Source organism: Meriones unguiculatus, chromosome X (assembly GCF_030254825.1).
Source record: "Meriones unguiculatus strain TT.TT164.6M chromosome X, Bangor_MerUng_6.1, whole genome shotgun sequence".
Classification (NCBI taxonomy): Eukaryota; Metazoa; Chordata; class Mammalia; order Rodentia; family Muridae; genus Meriones; species Meriones unguiculatus.
Window position 1 is genome coordinate 63912062 of NC_083369.1, and position 24865 is coordinate 63936926.

The 24865-nt window shown below is 38.2% G+C and overlaps 1 protein-coding gene across 2 annotated transcripts in view; it reads left to right on the plus strand.

The window, feature by feature from the left end:
- Vsig1 (V-set and immunoglobulin domain containing 1) overlaps positions 1–12775 on the plus strand; it is a 43119-nt gene extending 30344 nt beyond the window's left edge. For both annotated transcript variants that reach the window (XM_060375002.1, XM_060375003.1), the window contains 5 exons: positions 101–299; positions 6260–6415; positions 6795–6914; positions 10969–11110; positions 12194–12775. In XM_060375002.1, coding sequence (XP_060230985.1) covers positions 101–299; positions 6260–6415; positions 6795–6914; positions 10969–11110; positions 12194–12518 — 942 coding nt within the window. In that variant the 3' untranslated portion in view covers positions 12519–12775. The remainder of the gene's footprint in view (positions 1–100; positions 300–6259; positions 6416–6794; positions 6915–10968; positions 11111–12193) is intronic.
- Positions 12776–24865: the final 12090 nt, after the last annotated feature.

Sequence of the window (24865 nt, forward strand, 5' to 3'; positions counted from 1 at the left end):
AATCTAGGCTTCAGGGAACACACATAGAAGGGACTTCTTGGTATCTTATTCTCATCTCGAATGCTCTCAGGTTCTCATTTGTGTTATTTTTCTACCCTAGATTTACTATTCTGAAGGTGGAAAATCTTCGGCCATTGGGCAATTCAACGGTCGAATTATAGGTTCTACTGATCCAGGAAACGCATCTATCACCATATTGCGTATGCAGCCAACAGACAGTGGAATGTACATCTGTGATGTCAACAACCCTCCGGATTTTGTTGGCAAAAACCAAGGCATCCTTGATGTCACTGTCTTAGGTATGGACATTATTTTCATGTCTTTTCTTTTCTTGAATTATGGTGTCAATTACGTCCCTGGGACTAACTGTACTCTCTGATTTTTTTTTTAATTATCAGAGACATTTTTATTAATTTAAGTTTTATTTTATCAATAGAGACAGTTTTCCATCTCAATCCATATACTAAAACCTTAAAATTACCATAAAATGCAAAGAAATAGTCGCCAGAGAAAAGGGTCACTAAAATGTCATGGTAGATAAATGAACCCCTAAGCAGCCCTATCTCAGAAGACAAGCAGCCCTATCTCAGAAGACAACAGTTAGACAAACATTGGCCTATCAATGATCACCAGTAACTCTTTTAAGAGGAACTTGTACATAGACCTATATTTTAGCTACAAGAACTGTCAACCTATTTATTCCCTTTTCCAAATCTACTACAATTCTCACTATAGAATCATTCTTTCAAACAAAGGCAAAGAGTCCACTTTGCTTTTGAGGTGTTTCTATTGTTGTTTTTGTTTTGTCTTCTTTTGTTTTGAGGTAGAGTCTCAAGGAGCCATAGCCACCCTCGAGCTTGCTAAGTAACTGAATAAGACTTTTGAGTATGGAAGGGGGAGTGTCCCTTTTAAAAATACCAATGCTATTTGGAAAAAATGTTACTTGTTAAGCCATTATTAAGAATAAACACATTTATTATATGACATTAGACAAGTCACATATGCTCTATTATAGACTTGGAGATATTCATTCATTCAAGATTTATGGTGCTCTTACTTTTTACAAGGAGATATAAGGTTGGTAGTGATGGAGAAATGGCTTTTGCCCTTTGAGGAACACTTTTTTGGTTGTTTTTATTTCTAGGGATCCTACTGAGAACACAACGAGGGGCTACAGGTCTGCTTACAGAGACTAAAGTAGGAAGTATTGGAAGGAGGGAAGGAAGGGTTTGAAACCCTTACAAGTAGCCTCAAATGGAGCTGATCTACTCATTGCTCCTGTCAGTTTGAGTATGTGCATCATAGGAAAGGAGACTTAGGCCAACTCAGTGACTAGGTAGTTGAGTACCTTAGGTCAAATAGAAGGGGAGGGAGACCTCACCTATCAGTGGACTAGGGGAGGAGCATAAGGAGGGTGGGATTGGGAGGAGACAAGGAAGAGGGGCAAAGCCAGGATATAAACTGAATAAATTGTAATAAATAATAATAACAATAAATTAAAAAGAAGCAGCCAATGGCAACAAGGTGTACATCTAAAAGAAATATCTGCAGTTGTCTTGCTATTCATGTGGTACTAAAAGGAACCCATTGATGCTTACTGTGATGTCTGCCATTGTATCTACTGGCCTGAGAAAGAGGGAACTCTTACCCAGGAGGTGATGTTTAAGAATGGGTTTGCTCAGTTAGTTGTGTTTTATTGTGTTGAGCCTTGTGTTAGGCCTTAGGGTGTAGAAATAGATGAACTCACTTCTAGAACAGCTTATATTGCAGTTATGTTGCAGAAGATCAGTCTTATGTATGGGGAAAAAATAATGTGGCATGAATGCCAAAAACATGAGACTGAAAATCAGAAAACTTAAGTTCCAGTCCTTTCTCTGTTCTCAGTGACTTTTTACAATATAGTCCACCACTCTTGGACCATTGTAAGATAGGTTTTAAATCTGTCTTCTCTACTGATTTATTATGAGAATTCAATTAGGTGCTGGGGATTAAAGAGCCTTTTAATGTTCATGTAATTTGAGGGATTAATCGTCTAATGATTTTCTGTTGCTGCTATGTCTCTGGGGTGATTTGAGAAAAAGCAATCTTCAGGAAAGGCTTGGAAATAGCCCTGAGATAAACTACACAAGAAGGTTAATATTATTAAGTTTGAAGTTCAGAGGATTCCCAGTGAATTTCTACAAGCTAAAGATAGCTTAAGCTAGATGTTTGTTTATTTGTTTTCTTGCTTGTTTTTTTCTATGAATCTTTGGGTCAGATAAGTTTTGCTATAATTTTGTCATGATTATTCTTGAAGTACCCAGAATCCATAAAATGAAGATACTGAACAATCTATAGATTTCCTTATCAAGAAATCATCAAAAATTCTATTTTATTAATTTAAAAAAGAACAAAGTTATCCTGTGAATTTCAACTTTCTAGAAATTAGTGATAGTAAATTATTTCTAAATTTTCAAAGTCTGTTTGCAGTTCTCAAATCCCATTTATGAACAGCCTGATTGGGCTTGAGCAAAGTAGAGATGGGTGGATCAGGGAGACCAGTTGTTGGGGAGAGATACTCCATTGAGGATGGGTTATCATATCATTGCATTTAAAAATTTTTCTTTATTGTAATGAATTCACAAATAAAAATGCCACACAGTTAGATTATGGTAACTACTAAAAAACTAAATAAAAAACAAAAACAAACAAACAAATAAAAAAGTTTCCCAGGTCCAAACTTCGTGCAAACTCAAGTTTCAATGACCATGCTGAAGTCATGGGGATTTGTTTAGGCCTTTACCCTGTCACTGTTATTTACCTTTTAATGAACTTATTCAGTACAAAAGAAAAAAAAAACTATAAGAGAGTTGAGATGAGAAAAACAATTAGCTTTATATTCTTTTTATGATTTATGTGTCCTTTTGCCTGCATTCCATCCCTTTTCATCACCTAATAATGCCATTTCTTGTTCTCCTTTCTAAATGTTATACTACACCCTTGTGTTTGCTATGCCAAATATTATACTATACCCATAATGTGTATATGTTTATAGGTAAACAGCTGTGAAAATGTGGTTATAGTATAACAATGCATCTTTGAGAGACATTTATCTCCCAACATGGCTATCAATTCTGAGTATTTACTTGGCATTCGTGAGTTTCTTAATCAAATCTTGAGAACATGTTTCAGTTATTGCTCTAAGCAATGGAAATAATAAGATTTAAAAGAAAGGGTTCTAGCCCTCCAGAAACCCAATCTAGTGAAAGAGACAGGTTGCATAAAAGCTTTCATTGGTAATAACGAGAGGAGAATTGTGAAGGCAAGGGGAAAGCTACATAAGAGGAGCTAGAGAAGGCTGATAAGGGGAAGAGACTTTTGTGATGGTTGAGAAAGGATGCCCAAGAGTGTGTCTGGCAGAACACAGACTGAAGTGGCAGGGTACCACTCAGGTGAAGAAAGCAGCAGTGAGAAAGGAAACAGGTGGTTTGGATGGACATCCATTTTAGAGATTTCCATTAGTTATGACAACTTTGGAAATTCAATCTCTGAAAAATACCCAGATCAACTCTGAATAATTATTATATGCACATTTAAAATGAACACCATCTCCATTTTGCACTTTGGCACATAAAAATTATTATTTCACAGAAGCTTTTTCATTTATCTTCTGAGATGAGCCTTTTCCTTCCACCCCAATTTTGATGAAAGCAATAAAGGCAAAGGGTAGTATGTTTTACTGGCCAGCTCTTTTGGGGACTTGAAGTGGATGAAATGTCAGCTCAATTCTGATTTAGTAGTTTTAGAAGACATGTGGGTTTGCAGCTTGTCTTGAAATAAGTCACCCAGTGTTTTGTTAATAATAAAAAGAGAGAGAGAGGAGAAAAAGAAAAAAAAGAGGCCTAATCTTTATTTGAATCTGGATTCAATGAAGAGTGCCCATTATTCTAGGTTGTTATCTATAATCTAGTCATAGTGCCTGACTTTTTAATGTTGAAATGCCCAGAATTTGCTGGGTATGGTGGCACATGTCTGTAATCCCGGCACTTAGGGAGGCAGAGACAGGCATATCTCTGTGAGTTTCAAGCTAGCCTCATCTACAGTATGACTCCAGGACAGCCAAGGCTACACAGAGAAACCCTGTCTTGAAAAAACAAAAACCCCAAATAAAAATATATCATATAAAAAGAAATACCCATATTTTATTGTTCAAATTTTTCTGTCCTAATACAGGGGTTATAACACTTGGACAGTTTTTTAAGCCACCATGCCCAGTCATAATTGTATGTTATGGTAGAAATGGCCTAGTCTAAGGTAGGCGAATCAAGTTTTTCCCATTTCAGAAAGCTATTGATATGGAAGAGAGGATGGAAATATAAACAGAAGAATATTTTAAATCAAAAGTTGCCAGTTTTCAAAGAATAATGAAGCATTTTGAAGAGTTGTGTTTATATACATTTGTCTTCTTCACCTGTAACAAGGGTTTGAGTCTGAGATGGCTCACCATCGCAGAAGCTGATAAAAGATTGATTTCAGTAGCAAAAATTAGTCTAGTTCATAGCAAACAGCAATTTCAAGTACCAAGTCCTGTCTATGTTATTTCATTTTGACCAGATAGAGGTAAGATCATTTTTTTAAATTTATATTTTATAGATGAGTCAATTTGAGGTTTAGTTCAGGTAGGTAACTGGGTAAAGTTGCAGAGTTGGTGTTCGGTGTGGATCCAGATCTGTCATCCTGCATCCCAGAAAAAAACAAAGGCATGAGTAGTCTGAAGCATTGAAAGTATAAATTCCTTAAGTTAGAGAGTTTTCATAAAAAAAGATAATAAAGAAAAGCTAGGTGTGTTGGCACATTTTATAATTCTAGCACTTGGGAGGTAAAGGCCAAATGATTATGAATCAAAGGTTTATCTTCAGCCACATAGCAGGTTCAAAGTGAGCCTAGGCTACATGAGACCTTGTCTCAAAAGACTCACAAACCAGCCAACCAACTAACCAAACAAGCATAAAACAAAATTGGAAAATGTAGAACTTGCGATTATCATCTCTGTACCTTGTTAAGGATGGACTGAGTGGTGCAAATTAAGGAGAATGGGGAAATTGTGACTCACAGCTACCCATAGAATTTCTCCATCCAGGTGAAAATTAACTCCATCCATAAACAGCTGAAAATTCAGCATGTCCCAAACTGCCCCCAATATCACTCCTTCCTCCTCATCCCTTCCTCTAAAACTTGTTCTTCCATCTGAATCCTTTATCTAAGGTAGTGAGTGGCACAACCATGGACCCAGGACCAGAAGCCTGGAAATCACCATAGATCTTACCCTCTTCGTCAGCTTCCGTAACTAGCTGCTCACTAGCTCCTGTTAACTTTATTTCCTTAATACATCTTGAATACCTTTCCCTTGGTTCAGGAACCCTCAGTGTCAGAGAGTTCCATGTGAAATATTAGAAAGATCAACATTACTATCTGTTTTAAACTCCTTTCATGTTCTCCCTTTTCCTAGTGCAAAACACATGTAATACAGAGCCCTCCCAGATGCAGACCCCAATGTTCTGTAACTTTGTCTCTCGTTACACTTAACCGCACTTTGGAACTGTGACAAAGTTGCTCTTGAATCTGCACTGCCTTGTCCAGTGCTAGGCAGACAACTAACTCAGGCACATAGCAAAATGCCTGTTGGGTAACAGGAAAAATAAAGATTGCAGTGTCATCTAACACAGATGCAAAATGGGCTTCTGCTGAGGAGGGACATGAGCAAATTCAAACCTCTCCAACAATTGTAGGTCACCTATAGATGAATAAATGAAAAACTGCCTCAAAAAGGAATAGAAAATGTAGTATTGATGGAATATTTAAATTTTTTTTTCTAAAAAGGTTTTATCTCAAAGTATTTAAAGGCCTCTGTTTTCATTTAATCTTGCTTTTAAAACACAAGCTGTTTCTGCTCAGAGTTTGCTTACATTTGGCTGCTTTAATAAAGGCATATCTTAGGCTACAATGAGGAAATACATGGTTATAAATCCGGTGAAGAGGCAGACAGAGGAGACACTATTTGAATCTTAATGGGCTCCTGACTAGATGCTCTCTGCAGCTGAGGTGCTCTACTCCCATCTGGTGGTACAACCAGAAAACTGCCCCCAAAAAACGTTTTTAAAGAATAAATTAAATAAACAAAATATATGTATATTCTGTGCAATAAGAATGAGAAAGTGACTGCAATGGTCCATACTGCCATTTTCTTGCAGGAATCTTACTCTTTGTCATTGCCTTACAGTCAAACCTTCCAAGCCCCTTTGTACCATCCAAGGAAGACCAGAAGCAGGCCATCCTATTTCCTTGACTTGCCTTTCTGCTTTTGGAACACCTTCTCCTGTGTATTACTGGCATAAGATTGAGGGAAACACCATTGTACCAGTAAAAGAAAGCTTCAGTGAGTATTGGTTTTCATAAGTTCTGGCTTGGTCTAATGTTTGTATTGTCTAATAGTATGTGTTGCTGGATGCTTGTCTGAAGAGCTCAAACATTTATTCCCTTGATGTCAGCATTTATATGTAGGGCGTGGGTGTGCTTAAAATGATGCCTGTCTCCTAACATGACGATGTGATATATCTATTTCCCAGAGTCTAGAATTCAGTTGAGAGGTGATGAATATAGCAGGTCTTTGTAGCAGGGCTACTTTTAGAGCATCCTAAGACACCTAGTTGGATCCTGTCCATCTCAAGAGAGGCCACTGTAAGAGACTGGGTGGGCATTAAACAATGTAAGCTGACATGATGAGATTTTAAAACACTGTTCCCTGATCTTGACAGACTCAGCCACTGGAGTTTTGGTAATTGGAAATCTGACAAATTTTGAACAAGGTTATTACCAGTGTACTGCCATCAACAGTCTTGGCAACAGTTCCTGTGAAATTGACTTAACCTCTTCACGTGAGTTGGCTTTCAGACTTTATCCTTGAGTTCTGTTGCCTGGGCCTACCAGTTGAGTACATTAATTAGGATTTCTCCTTAGTACTTCCTTGCCTTTCTGGTGATTTCTGTGCTTTAATGGTAAATTGATATGATGAATGGCCATCTTAATTCTAATTGTTACACATGTTCCCTAAATCCTTTACTGAGTAGTTTATTTAAGCATCACACATCATTAGAAAGTAAGCATTGTTATTTGATAAGTAAAAACAGTGGTGTTATTAATATTAGCAGTCTAGGATGCTCTTCCTGATGCAGTTGATAAGTCCAGCTATGTCTTTGGCTATCTTTGTCAAATGTACAGCTCACAGACTTCTGCTTCTTGACTGCCTTATTAAGATCAGCCTCCAGAAAATGGGGAAGAACACTTCAATATAAGGCACAGGCAGGACTTTCTGAAAAGGGCTTGGTAAGCCAGGAAGTAATAATGCCAAAAAACAAACAAACAAACAAAAAACTGATAAAAGGAGCTTCCTCTTGCATGAAACTTAAAAGCTTTTGCATACCAAAAAAAAAAAAACAATAAAAAAATGAAACAACAACCAAACCAAACCAAAACAACAACAGCAACAAAATAACAACAACAAACAGAATGAAGAGGCCACCTAGAGAATGGAAGGAAATCCTTTACATCCATTTAGCCAACAGAGGATGATAGTCAGAATAGATGAAGAATTAAAAAAGTAAACATGAATAATCCAATCAATAAGTAGATAGATGTTTTGTACAGACAGGTCTCAGAAGAATTGCAAATAGGCAACACTTACATGAAAAAAAAATGTTCAGTATTTTTCACCATCAGAAAATGCACATCAGAATTCTGGAAAGCTTCCATTTCAGCCCTGTCATATGACTAAAATAAAGAAATGTAACAATAAATTCAGGCAAGGATATGGAAGAAAAAGAACCCTCATACACTGATGGTGGTAATGTGAATTGAGCAACCACAATGGAAATCATTATGGAGGTTCTGCAAAAAACTAACAATAGAGCGACCATATGATCCAACTGTATCATGCCTGTGTCTATAACTAAAAGAACTCAAGCCAGGATACCACAGAGATAGTTGTATAACCTATCTCAGTATTACATCAGCCAGGTTACAGACTCACAAATTGCTATTACATGATAAACGGATAGAGTTTTATTCGGCCACAAAGAACCGTAGCATTATGTTGTTTTCAGGAAAATGGAAGTGAGAATTATTATATTGAATGAAATAAGACATATTCAGAAAGACAAATAGGGCAAGTTTTCTTTCATAGACAGAATCTTTTTTTTAAGGCATGAAAGTAGAAAGGGGCTGTTAGGGAAGAGAAAAAGTGTTCACTGGGAGGAAAATGGAAGGGGAATGAAGAAAAGTAACAGGGATGTGAATATGATCAAAGTTACATGGTATACATTTAAGAAAACATATTTATACCCAGAATTTCTATGTACTCAATTTCTGTTCTAATATGAAATAAAACTAAAAGTTTAAAAACAAACATCTGCCTATAATAATAATCAGACAGTCTCATTTACAATCAAAATACCTGATGTTTATTGTTATTACTGTTAGGATTAAATTATTTCCCAGACACTTAGCCAGGTGCTACATGAACAATAGCTCCCTCGACCATCCCTATTACCCTATTTATGGAGGCAGAATAAATACATTTATTAGTTTTATTTTCCTGAAGGGGACACTGAAAGCTTAGAGAGGTAAATGATGTACTCAAGTTCATCCAGTTACTTTGTATAGCTGGGATGCCTCTAAATCTCGATCTTCCAGTTGAAAGGTTCTTATTTACTCCCTGACATTCATACTTAAGAGCCCTGAAACTGACAGATTAAGCCAGATCTTGAGACAAGCCCTTGTAGGGGATGTCTTAGCATACCTCTTAAGGATCACTTGATAACACTTAGAACCTTGCTGTACTCCATTCTCATATCACTTTCAGCTCTTTCCTGTGGCCATCTCTGTTGTCTTTCTGAACTTCTCACTCAATGGTTGTCTGCACTTCTAGAGACAGACAAACACCACAGATGTCTAATCATATATGATTAGTACTCAAGTCTGCTTTCCAATGATCTCCAGCATTTTTCCTGGCTTTCCTTCATTCCTGTCCTCTTCTGTCTTGCCTCCTTTCCTTTCTTTGCCTTCCTATCCTCTCCTCTTCCTAAGTCGTATGTTGGATATCCATTATGGATAGTCATGATTGATGGAGAAGCAGAGGTTAAGAAGAAATATGTTTTTCACTCAAGGAGCTCTCCATTCAGCTAAGGATCCAAACAAAGGCTTTTATGTACTAAATACTATAGTATAGGTCTACACAGAGTATATAGGATACGAAAAGAGGAACACTTATGGTTACAGATCTGGAGCATCTGTGCTGACCAAGTACTGTTTGAGCTGGCAAATGAAAGTACTAACAGAGGCTATTATTTCTGTAAAATGGAGAAAACATTTTAAAGTGCCATACAACAGAAAATCATAGTATGGGTGGTTCTGAGCTATGAACAGTATTTACTTTTCATAAGGTGAATATTTAATTAAAGACTGTACTGTAGTTGTATTAGGAGAATGCAGTGGGAGATGAAGAGAGCTTAGAAATTCAGAAGTGAATAATGAACATTGGGAAAAATCCAAGCCATCTAAGAGCAAGCATAATAGAAATATGGAGTCAAGAGTAGCTTTGGAAAAGTACTGGGAAGTAGTTGGAGTGGGTCAAAAGAATGCTGCTTTGTTAAAGGTTTAGAATTACTTAATTTTTAAATTTTTCATGTGTGCTCCTTTCTGTTTTACTTTATTGTTCTGTGTAATTTATACAATGAATTTTACTAATTTTCATTCTCCCATACCCCTCTCCCTTATCTACCTTGCTCCCACTAGAACTCATTTTCTCAACAAGTTCCCTTTCTTTCATGTCTTCTTTATGTGTGTGCCCTACTGTGTTTAATCAGAGTTTCTTTCCTAAGCATTGGTGTGTCTTTCACTCACCCATGGTGAAATGTCAAAGGATCCAGTCTTGTTTCATTCTTGTGCAGTGAGTTCATGTTCATGAATGCAGTAGCTACATCATATCCAGAAGATTTTTTTTTTACTCATCTCCCCATCCTCTGGTTCTTACACTTTTCCCATTCCCTCTTCTGTAGTGATCCCTGAGCCTTGGTGATATAGTTGTGCCATTTAGGGTTTTTGAGACAAGGTCTTTCTATGTATATTGCCCAGGCTGGTATCAAACTCAGGATTTTTCTGCCAGCCTTTTGAGTGCTAGGATCACAAGCATGTACCACTGTGCCTGGCTACATGGACTCCTTTATTTATTAGTTGGAAAACTTATTGTGCAAACTTAGTTTTTCATTTCAAAATATAAGCTGTTGCCCCTTAAGGGAAAATAGGCAGAAATGGTCTGGCATATGACCCAAACATGTTCTGTCAGGAACAACACCTCCGGGCTTGAAGGTCTGGTGCTTAGCTGGATTGTCTCACATTCATTAAACTTTTCCATAGACAGATGTAATAAACCAGATGCCTGTTTATCCAGATGGCTATATCCTTTCCTGGTGGCTAGAATGCAGGCAGCTTCTTCATGAGCAAAGAGCATGTGGAGGGGATGCTTTTTAAGGAAGCTTTTAGATTTCACTTGGGCTCTGGGAAAGCTGATAAAATATCCTTGCCTGTAATGGAACATGTTTCTGGTTACCAGATTGCCATGGCATGTCTCTGACCACATAAATGCACATTGGAAACTTTATTCCCTAAATACTACTTTAAAAACAAACCTGCCTGCCAAGTGAGTATATTTTTCTTCACTTGTATATATGTCAGCGTTAAGCTGCACAGCCAAGGGCCTCACACTCATCCACTAGGAACCCAAGTAGCAAAATTCTGGGGGTTTCTAGCCCCTCCACCTATACTTGTCACTTTCTTGCTCTGTTAGTCTTCTGGATAGTTTTTACCAGTCTCAATGTACATACATGAGAAGGAAATATGTCCTAATTCACTAACTATCTTATCTGTGTCCTCTAGATCCTGAAGTTGGAATCATCATCGGTGCCTTGATTGGTGCCTTGATAGGAGCTGCTGTCATCATCTCTGTCATGTACTTTGTCAGGAACAAAGTTAAGTCAAAGCAAAAGAAGAGGAATCTCACTTCAAGCACAGAACTCGAGTAAGCCCTTTTTGACTTACAGCCACATGTCCCTTGTTGTCTTTTCTTGCATACAAGCATTCCTGGGAAGCAGCTTCCAGTAACCTCCCCCTAAGGACCCCTTTTTCATTATAGCATACCAAGGTTAACTTTCTGCCTGCTCTGTCTGTATGCATGTAACAGGAAACCTGTGAAAGCAGAAGTACACAGGGCCCAGGGCAGTCAGAATTTGGTTGGTTGGTATTTATTCCGCAGTTTAAGTGATGGTCATCCTCTTGCTCACCCTTTCTTCTTCTTTTTAAACTCATTTTCATATTTTTGAGATTACAATTACATTTCCCTCTTTCCTTTCTTCCCTTCTAATCCTCCACGTACTCCTCCCTGTTCTTTTTCAAATTCATGGCCTTTTTAAAAATTGTTATTGTGTGCAGATATGTATACCTATGTACATATATGTTCCTAAATACAACATGCTCAGATACCATTGTATCTGTGTGCAAGTTTTTGTGGCTGACTACTTGGTATTGGATAACCAGCTGGTGTGGCCTTCCCTGAATTTCCTGAATCTTCTTGATTCCAAAAATATGTTTTGTACAACAGTCAGGATCTGAGTGTTGTCCTAGCAATTTAGAGATACAGCTGGACCATGGATTTCACCTTCAAATACTTTCTTAGTTTCTCAGACGTTTCTTCACTTCAGTCTTCCATCTTTTAATTGCTGGTATGTTTTTCTTGGACTTTCATATTGTTGAAATCAAACCTTTCTAAACACCAGAACAGACGCATGTAGTCTAAGCAGTTGTCCTAAACTAGAGGTTCTCAAACCTGTCGGTCATGACTCCTTTGGCAAACTTCTGTTTCCAAAAATATTTACATTACGACTCATATCAGTAGCAAAAGTACAGTTATGAGGAACAAATAAAATATTTTTATGTTTGCAAATCACCACAGCATGAGGAATTATATTTAAAAGGTCACAGGATTACGAAGGTTGAGAACCACTGGTCTAGGGCCTAATTGTCACTAAAGCTACAGTGTATAGCTTCATGTGAAATTTCCAAGTGGGAGTTTCCCTAACCTTTTTCTGATGGTTCTTTCTTATAGATCAATGACAAAGGCACGCTGCCCCCAAGAAACTGAAGTGATTCCAGCTGATGACATCCAGCTAGAAGCACCTCTGCCATCTTTCATCCTTGACACCCACAACACCGAAACTACTACTGCCATCTTGGGTCCAAAATATGAGCCTGCTCCTCAGGTGGAAACTGCCATACAGCCTGACCCTAAGCCTGAGATGGAGGTTCATCTGAATCCAGAGCTGGACCTGGAGCCAGAACTAGAGACAGAGCCTGAGATTGAGGTTGAGCCTGAGTCTGAAATAATAGTTGAGCCTCTGAGTGAGAAGGAAAATGATACAGTTAAGATGTAGACATATATAGGTATGGCATTAACTATGGCAATTCTCACTAAGACACCCATTCCTGGCCTTTAAAATTCAGTGGACTTAACTAGCCCACAGTTTGTCCCTCCATCATAGACAGCCCTCATCTAATAACATGCTTATTTTTATCATTAATCCAAAATAAATAAATTAAGGTAACTACTAATGAAATGGAAAGGATTCTGCTTTCTTAGTATAGATTACTTTAAACTGTACTAATATGTAAACATAACAAATGACAAGGCCAAGACAAATGCTTCATTTGTTGGAAGAGTGTTTGCAAAAGTATTTTCTGAATTTTATAGTAATTTTTGGTCATGGTTCATATGTACACATCATAAGGTAGGGTTAATTTGATTGAATATTAATTTGAGGATTAGTTATCTTCTCTATTCATTTATATATATACCTCTGAGAAAACAACTTGACATAATTGGCTCATACATTAGAAAAAAAACCTTCCCCAAATAAGAATGTATGTATCAATTTGTACATAGAATTTAAAATTAAGTCTTAAAAGTTATCATATTAGATCTTTAAGAAATCACCTCAGTTTCCAACACTTGAGCATAATATTTTTATGGCACATTTTTTTTCACTGCGAAATTATGTACAAGCAGAAAATTTAGAATAAACTTTTCTCTTGGTGGATGTAAAGTGTTGGTATTGGAGGCAATTTATAATATAGCTTTAGATAAGCTATTTTTTTTTATCACTGATGCTATCTGCTTGGGCGATAGCCTGGGACAGTTTTCTCAGTGAGCACTTTGGTCTATTTTACATAATCTAAACTGGGAATTTAAATAATCTGTGTTACTTTGTTTATAATCCATGTTAATAGAAATATCACTCTTGCATAAATGATAAATAGTAAATGCATTATAAAATCCTTTCTTTACTTTAGGGAAGCTTTTTCACAATCATATTTTGCAACACCTCATTCAGAAGAAATTTACAGCTAGATCTACTTTTTTAAAACTTATGTAATCAATCATATTTGAAATATTATTTTAAAGCTCAATAAATAATGCTCAATAAAATATCATTTAGTGACTACTAAGATAAATTTTTAATAAATAATTTTATTGTCATGTAATTTATGTACTATAAGCTGTATCCATTTAACTGTGCAATCTGATGAGTTTTGACAATTCACACACTCATGAAAACACCATACTTATGTAGAAGAAAATTATTTCCACCAGTCCAAAATGTTCCCTTGTGTCCCCTTTTACAATTCTATTGTACCCTGGACCCAGATGACCACTGATTTGTTTTCTATCTCTAAACATTAGCCTTTCTTTTCCTTACATTTATATGAATGGTATCATATAGTATGTACTTTTGTGTCTGACTTTCTTCTCAATGAAATACTTTTCAGTGGATCTCCATCACATCTAGGATTTGTGTGAAGTATTCCCTTAACTAAAAACTCTTCTGGGTATAGATCATGCACATTTTTCAATTGATTTAGAGTCTACAGACATTTTAAGGTAAAATCAAGTTAACTGATGCTTATTACTTGTGCCAACCCATAAAAAGAAATAGCTAGCTTTTGCTTGAGTAGTTTCTTTAATGTGCTAATTGGTAGCCACTCTTGAGGATTTTTGAAGCAGCAATGTTTACATTAACAGGTGAGTATAATACAATTCTAAGATACATGGTGTCTGATGGTACAGACAGAACAGGTGAAATATAATACCATGCTATGATATATAGTACCTGATGGGTACAGAAAGAAAACTGCTGGAGGCTCTGAGAATGACCTAACTTTTAGGTATTATAAACTCATACCAAAATTACTCTAGTGGCCAAGTAGCTGACATTTTATTTTCACTGTCCATTTCTATTATGAGGTAAGTCACAGGAAAAGAAATTGACCTGTTATAGATAGTCAATAACTACAAGCCTAAATTTCTGATGGATTCTTGACTAGGAAGGATGTCACTATTTGTGGTTTTAAATAGCCCTGTTCTTACTAGAACAGTTCTATTTGAATACAGAAGAATAGTTGGATTAATGATTTTCTTCACATTTTGAGATCACAGATCACCTTGGGAGCCTGCTGAAGAATATGGACTGCTAGCCATTTAAAAATGCTTATACACATAAGGTGCCGCATACAATTTCTGTATTTTTTTTAATACAACATTTTTATTATTTGGAGGATGTCACCGAAAATATTTTGGCTCTATTCACCCCCATTACTCTCCAAAATACTACCTAAATCTACCCTCTCTCCTCTCTTAAAAAAAATAACTCCCTAATTTCAATTTATGCTGCCTATATACTCTTGGGGACAGACAGGACTATCCACTTGAGTACGGTCAACCTACCAGAGGCCACACCCTTAAAACTGGCTCTCCCTCTTCCAGAATCCATTGACTGTTAATACATCTTCAGTCAAGGGTGGGGGTTCATGAGCCCCTGACTCGTTTATGCTAGAATGCTGACAAATTTCAGAATTTCTCTTACGTAGGTCTTGTGCCAGTAACCACAGCTACTATGGGTACATGAGTGCTGTGGTCTTAGCATATCCAGAGAACACCATTTCACTCGTCTTCTCTGACCTCTGGCTCTTAAAATCTTTCTGTTCTCCTTTTCTGATATGGTCCCTGAGCCTTGGGGTGGATGATAGAGGCAAGATTCAGTTCTCAGGAATTGCATTAACCCTTATGTTTTCAGTTGTTGCTTCTCTGTAACTATTCTTGTCTGATGAACAATCTCATTATCCAGTGATCTCATCCAGGTTGATAAGTAAGTTAATCAACTCAAGAAATATTTGTTTTTAAAATATAGTAGAAAGCAGAAAAAGAAGATTTTTTTTTTTTATGTAGCTACTTTGGGAAGAGGGACAAAGAGATCCAGTAAAGCCTCCAAGTTTGTCTTTAAGGTCTTGAAGTGAAATTAAATATTAAATAAAGGTATGCACACCCCCCCCCCCCCCGCACAAATGTAAACATTCTCTATCAAGGTGTGGTCTTGTCTGTGATTGACTCATCATTGAGCTTTAGTCTGTAAGGTGATCTGATTAGTTATTAGAACTGTGTGAAATCTCTCTCTGGGAGACATATTCACCCTCTGACTGGACCTTTTTCCTTCTTAAAGCATAAGATTACTGGGAAAATTCAGGATTCTTTAGCATACATTTTTTTCAGTAGTCTGTTAGATTAGGAGACACAAATATCTCTGTAGAATACCTTTATTTCTGCTAGGCTGTTTATAGCTCAACTTGCTGTCTTAAGGTGGAAGATGTCTGTGTCTGAAACAAATAAAATAAACAGAATGTAAGTAGTACCAAGGTTAGAACACATTTAGTCAATGCCAGGTAGCCATGTATTAAGAACCTTTTTTTCTGTTTTTAAAAATAATTTCTTTATTTTGTTTTTATTTTATGTGCATTATTGGTTTTGCCTACATGTATGTCTCTGTGAAGGTATTAGATGTCCTGGATCTGACAGTTGTGAATGGCGATATGGGTGCTGGGAATTGAACTCAGGTCCTCTGGAAGAGCAGCCAGTGCTCTTAACTGCTGAGCCATCTCTCCAGCCCCAAGAACCATTTTTCATAACCTCTTCACTTTGTTATTTTTTTAAAGGGCTGGCATAAACAGCTCAATTTTGTTGACCTGAAATAGATTCTAATCTTGAGGCCTAGGTTGGTCCGAATTTACAACTCTCCTATTTTAACTTTCTAAGCTCTGGGCTTACAGGCAAGTGCGGCTATGCCCATTGAGACTTTATTTTAGTTCTCACAACTTCCCCATTGTCTATAAACAATGTTATCTGAAGTCATTGCTAATTAATCATCTCCTCCTTTGTTCTCTATTGTCCCATGGTTTGAGGGAGAGATTTGTCCTGGTTAGTCTGATTTGGTCCCAGGTCAGGCATACTGTAAGTCAATTCTGCTTGTGCTGTGGATAGTGGCCTAGCATTTCAAATGTGTGTGTGTGTGTGTGTGTGTGTGTGTATACCTTTGTAGGGTGTTAAGACTGTTAGTATAAGGCTTTACAAAAACACAGCTATCAAGAAAAACTTATGTTTTTCTTAGCTGTACAGCTTTATATAAACAACCAAGAGTCAAACTTCCAAAAATTAAGTAATTGTGCATCTATTTACAAATACTTAATACCTATCTATATATAGAAAGTTTGCATAGATTGCACGGATTCTATACAAGTATATTTCGTGTCTAGACTATCAAGTACTCATTTTGTCAGAATAACTGGATTTATACCCACATTTTAATTAGCAAGATTGTCTAGATGATAGTTTTTGATGACTTCTTAAGTCTGCAAGACACTAAGAGGTCATAATATACTATATATGTAATTAAACCACTTAGGGTAAGCTTCGAAGACTCATAATTATCAATTTTAATCTGGTACCAGTTGGTTTCAGGAGTCAGTAGCTAAGGAACTGTTCTCCTCCACCCCATGACCCCTCCTCTTGCTCTCTTTTGCTGTCTCTCACTCTCTCTTATGTTTTTTTTTTTTTTAATTGGGGTCTCACTGTGTTATCCAGGCTGGCCTCAAACTTGTGGGCTTAAGTGATCCTCCTGTTTCCTCTTCCTGGAGCTGGAACTTTCCGTGTGTTCCACCATATTTTCCTTAGGAATTTTTTACCTTGTTTGTAGAAGGGGTCCACTATGTTGCTTAGGCTGCCCTTGAACTGAATGATAGTCCTCCTGATTTGGCCTCTTGGTATTACAGATGTAAGCCACACTACTTCTAGCTTCTTATTCTCTCTTTCTTTCTCTCTCTCTCCTGTGTATGTGTGTCTCTGTGTGTGTTCAGGACGCCATGTGAAAATCAAAACAATGTGAGCAAATTGGCTTGCTCTTTCCTTCCACCTGGGGCCTAGAGTTTGAAATCAGATCATCAGGCTTAGTAGCAGTTGCCTCCTTAGCCCTCAGTATTTACTTGCTAATTGAAACTCTTGAATTGGGACAATCCAGAGAAGAGAACTATCAGGAAAAATGGGAACTTCTCTAGCTGTTTCAAATGAAATGATTAGGGTTGTCATCTACACAGCTTACTTACAAGGGCACTCTGGATAGGGTAACTTTACTCAGTCTCAGTTGTACATTTATGATGCACACTGCGTGTGTGTTTCTGATAAATCCTGAGCCTCTGAATGATACTTACATAGCAATTCTAAACACTAAATCTTACTTGGGTAGGAAAGGGGCCTTACATCTTATAAACAGCTTTCAAATTAGGACCCAATGTGTTTTTTTTTTTTTCAACTTTATCATCATTGAAGCAGAAAATAGTCTAATTAATCTTAGACAACATTGTTTTGGCAAAATGTTCATTTAGTGAAAGTGCTAAATCACTTTTTTTTTTTCCACACAACAGTTAAACTGGAGTGGTCACAATCAAATCAGCTTTGGGCTTCTTTTGCCACACCTTTTTGTCACAAGGGATTTCCAGAGAATTTTTTTCTCCCTATTGTTCCTGCATTTATCAACAAGAGTAAGCTGAACTTAGTGGAACAGCTTCTTTTGGTAGCAGGTGCTTACTCTCCTGGTTGGCCTGAATGGCTAGCCTTGAATTTATCATAAGAGAACGTCCTGTGCTTCCTGGTGTACTAGGATTACAGGTGCAGCCACCATGTATAGCTTGGTCTTGGCTGTTCTAATCAGAATAGAATGATAGCCTGTTGCTTTATTAGTGTTATAAATTTTCTCACTTCTTATTAGTTCTTTGAGAAATTCTTACAATGTGTTTTGATCGTATTCATTCTCTTCTGACAACTCCTCCAGATCCATGCCCTTCCTGACCCACCCAGCTTTGTGTCCTTAACACACACACACACACACACACACACACACACACACACACACACACACACGAGTAAGTATAATTTGTGCTGCCTTTTGGGTTTGTGGCCTTTCAGTGGAGCATATTCACCTTGGCAGAACTACATCCTTAAAGAAAGTAATCTCCCAGGAGGTAGAAGTTGCTAACAACTCCTTAGTTAGAGGTGGGACATCATGTTCCTCCCCTCTCAGTGTTAAAATTTTGTCTAGCTTGAGCTTGCAGATCTTGTACATGCTGTCATAACCACTGTGAGTTCTTATGTAGAGCTGGTCTGTTGCATCTACAAAACAGATTTTTTTTTTTCACTCATCCACTGCCTCTGGCTCTTACAGTTTTTCTGCCTTCCTCTTCTACAGCAATTTCTAAGCTTTGGAAAGAATGGATGTGATTCATACATCACATTTAAGGATGAGTAGTCCACAGTATCTTATTATCTGCACCTTAGCCAGTTATGGGTCTGCCTGTTAACTGCCATCTACCACAAAAAAGAAGCGTTTATAGTAAGGGTTTAGGTTGTGATAATCTATAGATATAACAATAAGTCATTGGGATTCAGTTCAATACTATGCTGTTGCGAAAATTCCTTCCCATGGAGAGATGTAGGCAATGCTCACCTCTTCTTAGGTCCCAGTGACAAAGTGGGTTCAGTTCCCCTAAACTATTCCAGGGAACCGATGAATTTACTGAGCTCACAGAGAGCATTATAGAGGGGGTAGGCAATCTTCCCGCAACTGGCCACACTGGAAATCCTTATGCAGCAGAGTGAGGGCCTGCACATAGTTGCATAGATAGACCCCAATCTAGTCTTCCCTGGCCTTTATTTTTTTTTTTCAATGCAGTTTATTCAGGAGCCTTGAACAATCATCTGACCCTGGGGAAAGCCAGCCCACAGCTTAAATAGCCTCTGGGTAGCCAACCCCAGCATGCCACGTGGGCAATGCAGATAGGTCCACATACATGGAAGCAAGCCAGATCCTCAGCCTTAGCCAAATGTGGAGTTGTTTGTGACAGAGAGCACTCACCATCGGGAAGGTGGAAGGCGGAAACCAGCTCCATCTTTAAGGCGCGGCATTACGCAGCTCTCTACAGTTCCCCCTTTTTGTTTTAGACGCATCAGACAAGAGTAGAGGTCTGATCTCTGATATTAGAAATAAATTGGGACTTTGTACCGATGTTCATTTATGTCATCCACCCAAATAGCATCAGACCCGTCCGATACCTTTTTCTCAGAGGCGGGGCCTGGGGCATCAACCCGCATGCAATCAGACTTGCTCTTCTCTGGGTCCAAAGTGGCTGACCCTGAGTGCAGTGCTTAGCCTCGCATCCTGAGCATAACATTTTAGCTTTTTATGGTATCCAACCATGCTTGGGGGGAATGTCCTGCTTCAATGGCTGTAAAGGCCTGAATGATCTTGGCTGCATCACACTGTTGTGAGACTCTAATCTTGCATATACACCACAGGCAAACCAAGGAGACCAACACCAGAAGGCCTGCTAACGCTCCCATGCCCGCCCATTCCTTCAGATGATTCATGGCTGCAGCAATCCATGTTGATAATCCTGTGGCTAGTCCTGCGTCCACTCTGGTAGAATTTACTGTGATAATGGCCACTCTCAGCTGCTCCATCGTAGTATCGAATTCTCCAGTCCAATTACCTAAAATATAGCTCGACAATTGTTTAGACAGATTTGCAGCACAGGAAAAATTCTCATGTTATATGCTAGTGACTCAAAGTCCAGCATACTTTCATTGACAGCCAAGTTGAGCGATTTGCCATAGGGTATCAATTTGCTCCTGCACGAGGTCAATCCTCTGATTGAACACCATCAAGCCTCCTTTTAGTTGAGCATTAATTCCTTTATGTACAACTAAGGCATGAGCTACATTGGCTAAATGATTATTCAGGGTCTGAGCAGTCTGCCAAGTATGACTCATGGCTAATGCCGCGGTGGTAGCTCCAACAGCCGCCAATGAGATGGCAGTAACAGTGGTGGCTGTAGTTCCAAGATCCCTTTTCTGTCTGAAGAGAGTCATAGCGTGAGGGGCATCAACGGGCACAGGCACCCAGCGAGGCATGCGAGTAACCCTTCCCTGGCCTGTATATACTCTATCCTCACCCAGGCTACATGCACAGTTGCCAGTTAGTAGAGAACAGTTGGGTACTCAGGCTGGAGGAGAAGTGGTATGTAAACCATCAACAAGTCCAGCTGGAATAAATTTTTTGCCAAGGGGTGCAGCTGAACTCCTAATATGGCAGTTGTTTGACTTGAGTATCATTCATGACATAGGCCCATTAAGCAAAGTAATAACAGCAGGTTTCCTCTAGGGTCTCTGACCTGTCTAGCAACAAGTTCTTGGCTCTGATAGTGCCAGCCATGAATTTCAACTTGTGCAGTCAGCCCTAGACCCAATTGTAAAGCAGTTGGCTAGTCCCATGATATTGCAGCCAGGGCCACATTTGCCATGTCAGTTGTTATTGTAGCTTTCAGGATTCAGAGCTGGGGAAGACTGATGATCACTTTGTTCTCCTGTAGTGTCCATAGCCCTTGTCCAGCATTATATAAAGCTGGTGAATCAGTATGAAGCTTCCAGGTGGTTATCAGCTTGATTTCTCCATGTTTTGAACTCAAGTATACTAGTAGGGGCTTTTTAATTATAATTTTTAATTTTATATTAGTTTATTTACTTTGTATCCTAGCTGTAGCCCCCTCCCTCCCTCATCTCCTCCCTGCCCCTCCACTGATAGGGTTGGTCCTCCTCCTTTTCCATCTGACCCTAGCTTATCAGGTCTCATCAGGACTGGCTGCAATGTCCTCCCCTGTGGCCTGGCAAGGCTGCTCCTCCCTCGGGAGGGGGAGGAGGTCAAAGAGCCCACCACTGAGTTCATGTCAGAGACAGTCTCTGTTCCACTTACTAGGAAAACCAACTTGGATGCTGAGCTGACATGGGCTATGTCTGAGCACGGGCAGCAATAGGGTTTTAATGTCAAGTTCTGGAGGATAACCAAGACTGTTAATTGTCAATATCCTGTAGTGTTAAGGATTCTATGGTAAGTCACTGGTCAACAATTCCAAAAGAGGTAACCCAATTCCTGGCACAATTGTTTTGATTTAACAGCACTTCTCTCCTCTGCCAAGAAGGAAAAAGTAGTACTGGAGAAGCTTCCTAAAATATGTACATAAAAACATATAAGAAGTCCTTAAGTAGAATAACACATTATCAGGGCAATGATTCCCCTACTAGTTACCACAGGGTAAGAAGTATTAAAATCTTTAACATTAATTGGACAAATCAATGTTTCACTGTGGCACTTCCATCCATGCTTATATTCAGATATGATCACATCTCCACCTCTTCTTACATTCTATCTCCTCCTTCTCAAGTCCCTCCTTATATCCTTAGAAACTCTATTTTTTTTTTAATCAGTAACAGCCTAGGTATGCTATAATGATCTAATAACTGCTTCTGATTCTGGCAGTACAGTGTAAGCTGAATTAGGGCCAGCCCCTGTCTTCATAGAGAATGTAGTTTTGTTAACTATGGTACGTTCTTGTGTTTTATCAACAACAACCTGTTGACTACAGGAGAGGAAATCTGAAATTTCCACTGCTCTGGGAAGAGCCTCCAAATTATAGTGATCTATAATGAAATATAGGATTCTTGGCCAGTGGATCAGAAATCACTCATATTGACACTTGTGAATGGCCTCTAGAATATAGGGTGACACCTCTCCTATGCTGAGAAGTCACTATTTGCCTTTTGCACTGGCCTGTGTGCAATTCAAGTCTGATGAACTTTCAGTAAGTACTTTAGAGGTAAGTAAAGAACATTGAGATTAATAGCACTCTTTTTTTTTTCAACTTTAGCACCCACACAGTGACTTCTGGAAGGGAGAGGGCTGAAGCTGCAAGATAATGTAGAATGATACTATTGTGGGAGTCAGGAATCAGGCAATTACTTTGCAAAAAACAGACCTGTTCTTAAATATGCTTACCCAGCTTGCAGGGGAAAGGGTAGAAGAGAAGTAAAATAGTCAGAGATGACATAAATTCAAGACTGCACCTTACTGCTGGTTCTAAGTATAATAGTGCTCTTTTAACTGTGCCAACTTAATCACAGTGAGACAAAAACAAGTTGTAGTAAGAAACGTCTATTTTTCAGGCCATGTATGCATTTGATTCCAGCAATCAGGAGGCAGAGGTAGGGCAATTGCCAGAAGTTTAAGGCCAGCTGGGGCTACATAATCAGTTCCAGGTCAGCTAAGTCTACATGGTGAGACCCTGTCTGAAAAACTAAACAAAAAAACAAAAAAAGATAAGTTAATAATGGGAAAACTATTAAATCTGCTTGAAAAACTTATCATTTTTTTTTTGCACCAAAAAACCCAAACAAACAAACTGCAATTTGATGGGGACACTGATTGTGTCTCTACTACTGAATTCAATTCTGCCAGTACCTGACTTGGTACAACCCCCATACGTCAAGGGCTCAAACCCACAAAACTGCCCTTTACTTCTCTACATCAAATACCATTCATCATCACTGTGTAGGTAATCCACACTTCCATGTGACACAAACTGGGCACAAACTAGGAATTTCCATAATGTTCTACTGAAGTTCAATAAAGCTATTTCAATGGTTTACAGAATTCATGGAAACATTTCAACTCCATTTAAATAGAACTTAAATAGACGTTGCAAAAGATACCCATGAACAACTAAATTAAGAGGTACCTAGGGGTGAGGTACAAAAGTTTTGTGCATAGAACTTCTGTTCCCATGGAGTCAGGGTGCATTACTCTCCTGGAATGTGGATGTATTCAGCAACTTGGAAGCCTACCAAACCCTGAAGCATAGGCTTAATTGAACCTCCAGCCCAGTACCAGAGGATAGGGGAAGTGTTAGAAGGGTGGAACCCAGAGTTACAAGATTTTGATCATAGTTAGGCCATTCTGGTGAACAGTCCCTACTTACCCTGAAGTTCAGAAGCTCATCAAGATCTGATCACTGGAACAAGTTTGCTCCTCATACCCAGGATATTAAAAAAGCCATAGGAGCTATGTATAAGGAAGTTTTTCCACTTCTAGCACTTAGGAAACCAGATGGGTTTTAGGAGCTGTATGTTAGGAACACAGTGCCACTGCTAATTTAAAAGAAATGCACAGGGTGGGTGTTACAACTAATCTCAGTGATTACAAAAAGGCCACAGTGCTATCTACTTGATCTGCTGTTAGAGTATAAAGATGTACACACACACACACACACACACACACAAACACACACCAGGGGCACTTGGTTTTGTAATTTGCTGTTTCTTTAGCCCTGGGAATTTTTTTCAACAAAATGAATATTTCTATCTTAGTGAGAAAGGATGTTTTAAAAAAAATCTTACAAAGTAGAGAAGATGAAATTGGCTGTTGAACTGTATCTTTGGGCAATTGATTCACTGTTCTTTATTCCTATCATTCAGGGGACCTTTTCGGGGAAATCATGGCTTCCTTTGAGGATTTGATAAAAACTAAAAACACAGAAAAAAATACAAAGTTCTGCTTTCAGTTTTAGGCAGTCAATAGAACTGTAAAGCTGGAGCCATGAACCCTAAAGTAAAGAAGTTTTCATACTATAGCAAACATACCAACAGACCGGTTTGGGAGCCTAAGAATAAAAGAACATGAAAACAGACAAGAGCAGACATAACCATATAAGGAATTCACTAAGGTTGGAGTAGTTGAGGAATTATGGAATCAAACTACTGGGGGTTTGGTCACAGAGATAAACTAAAACATCCTATCACGGTGAGACACATATTTACCTCAAATATAGAACCTAAGAGAAATGTTAAATTTTCATAACAGAAAGTTATGTAAAGTCTTCCAGTTTCAGGACTGAAGTGATGGCTCAGTGGTTAAGAGCAGGTACTGTTCTTGAAGAGGACCTGAGTTCAGTTCATACCACCTTTGCTAGTCAGCTCAAATTACATTTTTTTTTCATAGTTTGATCATACTTTTAATTGATCAAATTACATTTAACTCCAGCTGTAGGGAACCCAATGACCTAGGCACTTGATTCACATACATACATTTATATTCAAACAAATGCATCCACCTACACATAGAAATAAGAGCTTACAATTTTGTTTCCAGTTTCCATTAACCTATTTCTTCTGTAATACATTCTTGGGTTAGCTTCACAATTGAATTATCATCTTCATTTTATTACAAGACCTAGAGACCTGAATGAGACTTTTCCTTATTTGGTTTCCTATATGAACAAGTAGCAATTTGATCGATGTCAAAGATCATTAATATCCTAGTTTATATAATTGATTTAGAAAATATTAAGAGCCTACCAGCTTCCTGAAGCTTGGCTTGATCTGTACTGTTCACTGAGCAAATCTCAAAATTTACAAAAAGGAAATGCCTTTCCCCTGAGAAAAGACTATACATTCTGATCCTATTACAAACAAAACACTAGAAACAAATAATCTCATCATCATCAATTCTACCATCAC